Source organism: Pangasianodon hypophthalmus, chromosome 8, assembly GCF_027358585.1.
Source record: "Pangasianodon hypophthalmus isolate fPanHyp1 chromosome 8, fPanHyp1.pri, whole genome shotgun sequence".
Classification (NCBI taxonomy): Eukaryota; Metazoa; Chordata; class Actinopteri; order Siluriformes; family Pangasiidae; genus Pangasianodon; species Pangasianodon hypophthalmus.
In genome coordinates, this window is record NC_069717.1 from 6,050,274 (window position 1) to 6,058,554 (window position 8,281).

At 36.9% G+C, this 8,281-nt stretch overlaps 1 protein-coding gene across 2 annotated transcripts; it reads left to right on the plus strand.

Annotated features, from left to right (window-relative positions):
- Positions 1-506: 506 nt before the first annotated feature.
- LOC113534898 (solute carrier family 2, facilitated glucose transporter member 6-like) lies at positions 507-7,784 on the plus strand. Of its 2 annotated transcripts, none has more exons than XM_053235827.1 (10): positions 507-638; positions 2,393-2,546; positions 2,785-2,991; positions 4,282-4,381; positions 4,540-4,751; positions 5,228-5,377; positions 5,505-5,613; positions 5,735-5,914; positions 7,032-7,177; positions 7,374-7,784. In XM_053235827.1, the coding sequence occupies exons 1-10, from the start codon at positions 571-573 to the stop codon at positions 7,533-7,535; spliced, it is 1,488 nt and encodes a 495-aa protein (XP_053091802.1). In that variant the 5' UTR covers positions 507-570; the 3' UTR covers positions 7,536-7,784. The 2 variants fall into 2 exon arrangements, with proteins under 2 accessions (XP_053091802.1, XP_053091803.1); XM_053235828.1 differs by lacking the exon at positions 507-638 and adding an exon at positions 1,627-1,853.
- The last annotated feature ends 497 nt before the right edge of the window (positions 7,785-8,281 follow it).

The window sequence follows — 8,281 nt, forward strand, 5'->3', positions numbered from 1 at the left end:
GATTGGATGCAACGGAAGCGTCTGCCAGGCGGCAGTGTCGCAAACAGGTAACGAGTACAGTGATTGCAGTCCTTAATGATATAGCCGGCCTTCCTCAAACAGCGCCTTTGGTAAATGTCCTGTAAGGCCAGGAGTTTGTTTCCAGTGATAAGCTCTGCTGTTCTCACCACTCTCTGAAGAGCTTTTCGGTCAGAAGAAGAAGCAGTTGCCATACCAAGCAGTGTCAGAATGGTGACTATGGAGCATCGGTAGAAGTTTGACATGATGTCTGAGGAAATACCAAACCTCTTAAGCCTCCACAGAAAGTGGAGACGCTAACGGGCTTCTAATAAATAATAGTGTTTCATGGAGTGTTTTCACAATTTGTTTAACATAAAAACCAAAAACACATTCCAGTGTAACTTAATCTGTATGTATAGTTACTGCTTCCTCAATTCCTCTCACTCTATGCTCTGTTGATATACATGAGGTCAAACACAGACGCATAGTCTCAGTTTCACTTTAGTTCATTCTATGGCATTAAGCTGGCATATAGCCTGAAAGTCAGAGCCTGTGGGCACACAGGAAGCAATGGCATCAGCAGACAATGAAGCAACTCCATTATTACTGAATAATCAGAATACACAGGGACCAATAAGGTAACTTTTAAATAATGTTGTATTTTTATGCTCTTTATTGTTTTTCTCCCTCTGGCTTGTGTTTTCACTCTCATTTTTAAAAATTATATTTAAAAAATATGTATCTTTTACACATTTATCTTCTACACTTTTCTCCATCTCTTTTTTCCAACCAAATTTTTTGTTATTCATCTCTCTCTCTCTCTCTCTCTCTCTCTCTTTTGACTTTTATTATTTTCTTTTCCCAGCTCTTTTTCCAATTGCATCATAGTGTTTATGGATGACTATAGATAAGAATTGTTTACAGTGGTTTCTTCTGACAAGTTAGTGTACATGGGAGTATTTATTGTCCTGAGTGTTTTTGTTCATTGTTTTTATTCTTCTGAACATTTATTGCTTTGAGTATTTAATGTCCCGTGTATTTATCGTCCTGAGTATTTTTCCTGAGTGTTTACTGTTCTGAGTATTTACTGTCCTGAGAATTTTTTGTTCTACATATTTATTTGCATTACATTTACAGCATTTAGCAGATGCTGTTATTATGAGTGACTTACAGACGTGCTTTGTAGTCTCTATGAAAAACACATCCTCATGCTGGTTCTCTAACTAAAAGCTACAATCCTGTTGGAGGAGGTTAATACAGCCAAGGGATTAAAAAAAGTGTTAATTTAAGTGCTTGGTGAGAATAATATACTATATGCTGGCTTATTTGATATCGTAATTATACATTATAAAACAAACTGTAAATTAAACAAAGGTGAAACTAAGATTGCATTTGACGTATGTATTTGACATCATGTATCTCAAGCAGAACAGGAATTGAGGAAGCACAGATCAAGTTGCACTGGAATTTGTTTTTTATGTTAAGCATTCTGTGTGTTGCAACTTCATAAGACACTATTATTTATTCTTTGAGTGTTCACACTCAACGAGTCAGCACCTCTTCAAGCTAAAACCCTGGTTCTATTAAAAATGATCAGTTCTTTTAAAAACAGAAGTGTTAATTCAAATGTTTGGTGAAGAGGTATGTCTTTAGATTTCATCTGAAGTTGGCCAGTGACTCAGCTGCTCCCTGGACAGCCAGGGGAAGGTCATTCCAGCACACAGAAGATGCCAGGACAGAGAAGAGTCTTGATTCATGTCCTTCTTGTATCTTGAGGGATAGTGGGTCCAGTTTAGCTGTGATAGAGGCTTGAAGGGAGAGTGGTGCAGAGTGGGTGTGATCAGTACCTTAAGGTAGGTGGGTGCTGGTCTGTTTTTGTCTTTGTTGGCAAGCATCAGTGTTTTAAATCTTTAAGTATGTGGGCATGTTTATTGTCCTAAGTATTTATTGTCCTGTACGTTAATGGTCCTGTGTATGTTTTGTCATGATCATTTATTGTCCTGAGTATTTACTGTCCTGTGTATTTATTATCCTGTGCATTTATTGTCTTGTGTAAATTTTTTCCAGTATATATTTTGACCTGAGTATTTGTTGTTTTGTGTATTTATTGTGCTGAGCATTTATTTTTATGAGTATTTATTGTCCTGTGTATTTATTGTCCTGAATATTTATTGTTTTGTGTATTTATTATCCTGTGTATTTATTGCTTTTTTATTATATGTTGTGCACTTGTCCCACACTGTCATATACATCATCAATGAACTACCATCAATGACTTTTCACAATGTGTAATTTATTTTATACCTCTCTATTTTATAGCTGGGATATCCCCAGCTATTAAAATTAAATAGTTTATTTTCATTTTGTGTCGTAAATCTTTGTTTTCCCATAGAAATGGCCGGCTCTATGTTGCAGCCTTTTCAGCTGTTTTGGGCAGTTTTATTTTTGGATACGCCATGGTGTTTCCCTCCGCGGTGATTCCACAGCTTCAGGATGATGATGATCCACGTCTGCACATGGACATTCGTCAGATTTCCTGGTTTGGGGTAAGAGTAGTTTGTTTGTTTCTCACTAAATATCACGTTATCCTAAATTGCATTGAGAATGAATCTATAAGCCATATAAATCAAGCCATGTGACATGAATGTATCTGATAAAGTTGCTTATCTTCGCTCAGTGTTTTTCTCCTGATTTAAGCTCCAGATCTAACCAAAATGAAATTCTCATACCTGTGTGTACTTCTCAAATAAATTTGACTCTGATTCTGTTCTATTTGTTGAATAGTCTGTTTTTGCGATTGGAGCGATAGTAGGAGGGTTGAGTGCCATGTTGATGAATGACATAATTGGAAGGAAACACAGCATCATGATATCTGTAATTCCCTCCACGGCGGGGTTTCTCATGATGGCGGCAGCGAATAAAGTGTGGTTGCTTCTCCTGGGCAGATTGCTCACAGGCATCGCTGCTGGCATTACAGCCAGCTCCATTCCTGTAGGTACATTTCTGTTTCATGTCTCACATTTCTGTGTTTTCCCTTTCAAAACACTCCCCAAACAATTAAGAGACTGTGCAGTGCCTTGTGTAACCTTGCTCAACCTTTTATAATTGGGGATGTGGCTGTGTTCAGAATGAACCAATCACATTCAATCTCTTGCTTTCATCTGACTTCTGCAAAGAGCTTAAAAAGGCTGTACAGAATCTCACTGTCGAAAGGTATTGATCAGGAGAGAGGTACAGAAAAATTTCCTAAACATTAGATGTACCATGAAACACCGTGAAGGCCATCATGTGAGAAAATTTACCTGCTCCAACCACTCCTTTCTCCACATTTTCCTCTTATTTCTTTTTGCTTGTTTCCATTAAACGAAGACAACATAGACAGACATGATAGATAGCTGTCACATTTATTTTTGAGAGAAAATAGGATATGTGAGAACTTGTGTAGTTTGCACACCACTACATCCCCAAAACAACAGATAGCAAATGATTAAAGAAAAAAATTTTGAGATTTTGAAAGTTGTGTAGTGTGAGCAACACAGTATTTCTGAGATTTTGAAAATCATGCAGTGTCCACTAGGCATGAGTGTAATGCGTTTATTGGTTTTAAACCTAGCGCTTTAATACAGAATTCGATTATTGTGATACAGTCATTGGTGTGCTAATATCGTGGATTGTACAAAGTCTTTGAACCGGGCTCAGCCAATCAAATATTAGGATTGACACCATCTGTTTTATAACCTCATTTGAAAGTCTGTTGCACAAAAACGTTTCTCAGTAAAAAATGAAAAAATGGTACTGTGTCATGTTTAATAAGTTTGTAATAAATGATCATCAGATGATCATTTTAGGTGGTGATGATGATGTGCATTGCTTTTTGACAAGTTTAACACCCAACAGAATAGAGGTTTTAGCTAAACAGTGTGCTCATAAACTAAACAGCACCCGGGCAATGTTACAGATTGCATTTTCGACTCCTTTGCTTATGTCTCCTGAGTTTAACAAGTTGCAATGCAATGTACCCAGTCCTTGAATTAATGTGTGAGTGCAGAGTTCTTGCAGTTGTTGTGAAAAAAATAGGGCTACTGGAGAAAAATTGGGAATTTCTGTAATACAATTAAAGTGCTTATAACTTGATACCATTACATCCTCTCTGTAGGTGTAATTACCACATAATGGCAAAGATGGAATGGCACGTAAACTTTAATTAGCACATTTATTCTGGGAGGGATTTTTTTTTTTTTTTTTCAAAACATAAGCCTTCATCATGCTTTACTGTTACAGGTCTATGTGTCAGAGATTTCACATCCATGTGTCAGAGGTTGCCTGGGATCCAGTCCTCAGATCATGACTGTCATTGGAGGTCTGGCACTCTATGCTCTCGGTAAGTGACACAGCTTCATGAGAAATGCATGGCATGCAAACAAGCTACAGTATGCAAACACACAATCATAAAAGTATGAACTGATAAGGAGACTCTAATCTTTTTGTGACACCTTTGCCTGTCAGTGATCTATGTGGGATTTCCTTTCTTGCCCACAGGCTTGGTTCTGCCGTGGCGGTGGCTGGCTGTAGCTGGGGAAGTTCCCGTTCTGATTATGCTATTCCTCTTGTGCTTCATGCCTAACTCCCCACGTTACCTCATCACCAAAGGCAAATTGGACGAGGCTGGCAGAGCCCTCCAATGGCTCAGGGGCCCTGATTCAAACTATATCGCTGAACTCAATCGAATTCAACAGAGTGTCAATTCCCAGGTTAAAAACTCATGTGTGGACACATCAAAATATTTCAGCAAATCTAACCAAGTATTCAAAAACTACTGTAGCAGAGCCGATTAACATATGAAAAAACTGGCCATAGAACATCAGTAATAATAATAAAGATTATTTAGCTGAAGAGTAAGTTTTCACAGACTTTCATAGTTTTATCATTTTGTTTACCTGATCTGACTACCAAATATGACTTGCTAAAAAAAGTCAACAATGAAAACAGAAACTAAGTCAAAAGTGGTAATGTAAATCACCAGTGTAGGAAAAAAAACATAACCACTTCAAACTGATGTCTTGTTTCTAGTCATAAACTAATCACTGATGCTTTAAGCATTAAAGCTAACTGTTGATGACATTTAGTGATGTTAGCTGCTTTATGTACCTGGATTTTCATGATTTTTAGTTGAATACCCCTGTTATAATGTAATTGCAAAAAAGCTCCAATCTAACCTTATCAACAGGTTGGAATGCAGTGGTCAGATCTTAAGAATCCATTCTACTACAAGCCGATCTTGATCTCTGTGCTTATGAGATTCCTGCAACAGATGACAGGTATTACACCCATCTTGGTTTATCTGGAGCCTATCTTTGAGAAAACAGTTGATTTACTGGTGAGTCACTTCAAAAAATCAGTGTTCACATGACAACATGGCCTTTGTGTATATTGATATGAATTTGCCCATTGAACTTGTCTAAGCCTCTCATGTTATATTTTCCCAATACTATGTCTTTATCTAGGATCCCAAGTATGATGCAGCCATAGTGGGATTTGTTAGACTGTTCACTGTCACGATCGCAGCCTGTTTAATGGACAAAGCTGGCAGGAAATCTCTGCTCTACGCATCAGGTTTGTTCTGCTGAGGCATGACTTATGTGAACCAGCTTAACCTTCACCATAATCAAGATGCTTTTCCTTTCTGCATCATGGTTGCTGTCTAAATAATAAAATATACACTTTACCCTTTCAGCATTTATAATGTACCTGGCCATGCTGACAGTGACCATGTACACCCACAAAACATCATGTGATTCTGGGAATGTAACTGTTGGAGTCCTGTCAGCAACAGAGCCATTTGGAGTCATGATTGGTAGTGGGTTAAGCTCTGGCACACTTATCCCCCTCTTCAGCATCATCTTTATAGTAGTTGGTGAGTACTTGGTTTTCACACCAGAAATGAAATTTCACACCACAGCTTGATAACCATACAACCCACAATCAAGATTTTGTATACGAGCAAATAAACACACCTGAAGTGTTACATTCCTCTTATACCACAGAGATTTACACTACAGTTAATTGAGTCTAATTCAGCAGTTAACATGTCAACATGTCTTATCGATGACTCTGTGTCTACAGGTATAAATATTAAAACTGGATTTTCAGCCTCAATTCTGAATTTTGCCACTGCAAAAATGTTTAAAGTTAATTACGAGTTTGTTCACATTATTCATTGTGGCTTAATTTTATTCAGTGATGATATGAACATGAATATGAACTTTTGTCCATAGATTTGTCTTTCAAATTCTAGTCCCTGCTTTTGAATGGAGGAGAAATTTATTTTAGCACATATTCAGAAGAATTTAAGGAAGTCTGCTAAATTGTAGCTATGGATAGCAATGGATAGCCAGCACTCAGTTATATTTTATTAATGTACTGCCGATGTGTTTTTACATTGCACTTAAAGCTCTACTTAAAAAAAAAAAGTATACAACAGATGTGTCCAATCTTATCTGGAAAAAAGCCAGTGTAGGTGCTGGTTTTCATTCCAACCGAGCAAAAGCCACACCTCACAGTCTGGTATAAGCCAAGATTAGCTAATTAAACAGGTGGAATCAGATGTGACCTGTTTTGGATTGTACATCAGCTAGGTGAGAGTTAAGCCAAAGAAAACAACAATAATGTCTGATTCTGGATGATTTAACACAGCTCCTATTTCTCAATTTCAAGTACTGTTTAACCCCCATGTATGGGATACACACAATAAATGCTAAATAAACTTCATGATATCAAAAATTACACACAATTATATTTTAAACATCAGTTTATATAGAATGTCCACCATACATGCCAATGTGTAAATTACTACAGAATTGATAACATAGTAGAACAAGTGCATTAATATAAACCTAAAACTACTATCTGAGTTATGCACTATTATAGATAATTAATCACCACTTTCTTACTAATCACATTCAAGACTCGACAGCACTGTGGTATAAGTGAAGTTATTATTCTTATATTATTCTTATATTTCTTCTGAACAGGTTATGCAATAGGCTGGGGTCCGATCACATGGCTGCTGATGTCGGAGATCCTGCCGATGAAAGTGCGTGGCGTTGCTTCAGGCGTGTGTGTGGTGGTCAGCTACATCACTGCTTTTGTGCTGACACAACGCTTCATGATAGCAGTGGTAAATTCAATGTCATTATGATTACTTGAGCAAGTAGGAAATGAAAACTAATGACTTAAATGATAGATTTTTATAGGTTTAGAAGAGATGAGCATTTTTACACAATGTGTCACAGACTGTACTTTCCTGTAGTGTGCAAAGAATAGGATACAGTTCCTCCTTTACCTTAAATGAAGATTTTTTTTCTCCCTTACAGGAGGCATATGGACTTTTTGCACCGTTTCTGTTCTTCTGTGTGATCTGTGTACTGAACATCATATTCACTGCCAAGTGTGTGCCTGAAACTAAAGGGAGAACGCTGGAGGAAATTGAGAACTATTTCAGAACTGGACGCACCTTCACCACTGCTGAGAGTTAGTCTTTTCTGCAGTCAGGGAAACTTGTAAAAGAATTTCCGTTTTGTGGAAGGGAAAAAGTACTGAACTGACTACATGACTACATTACAGTTTTCAACCTTTTGCTGTCTTAGTATACATATTTTGGTGATGCTGTTTTCTGCTGTAAATATGTAACTAACTAAATAAGGTGATGAAGTACTGTACAAATACACTGTACTGTATAAATACACTATAAAAAAATACAGTATGTCTGTGCCAAATTTTGCTCTGACATTTTTTCCTTTAATGGGTGAAACTGGTGCCAATTTATTGACGTTGTGAATTCTGAACAAAGATTAGTGTATTGTTAGGATAGAGTGTTGTGTGCATGTTTTTGCCTTGTGATTTGCATGAGAGGAAATGTAACCGTAGCCTAAAGAATCTGCTAGCCTTGACCAGCCTGTGAATTTAGGTTGATTAATCTTCTCATTTAGTCTACACTAGGGCTGCACGATACTGGGAAAATATATGATATTGTTGTTGAGTATTGCAATAACGATATTTCTTGTGATATAACATTTCCCTAGAGAAATGCTATTTTTATTAGCTATTTTTTAAAATCATTTATATATGTAATGATCATACTAAAATAAACAGGTAATAGATATTCTTCTGATCTAATTAAATCTAATTCAGGCTAAAAAAAAACTATGTCAAGGAAAGTGCAAACATTTAGACTTTAAAACACTACGAATGATTGAAAACCTCGGCAGATGTTCCGATTTCT

What these genes read in the sequence shown, in the direction of transcription:
- LOC113534898 (XM_053235827.1), top strand. Translation starts at nt 571, where the DNA reads ATGGCATCAGCAGACAATGAAGCAACTCCATTATTACTGAATAATCAG. An exon ending in TTACAGCCAGCTCCATTCCT is followed by an intron (nt 2,992 to 4,281) that starts GTAGGTACATTT and finishes TTACTGTTACAG; the next exon opens with GTCTATGTGTCAGAGATTTC. An exon ending in CATCATCTTTATAGTAGTTG is followed by an intron (nt 5,915 to 7,031) that starts GTGAGTACTTGG and finishes TCTTCTGAACAG; the next exon opens with GTTATGCAATAGGCTGGGGT.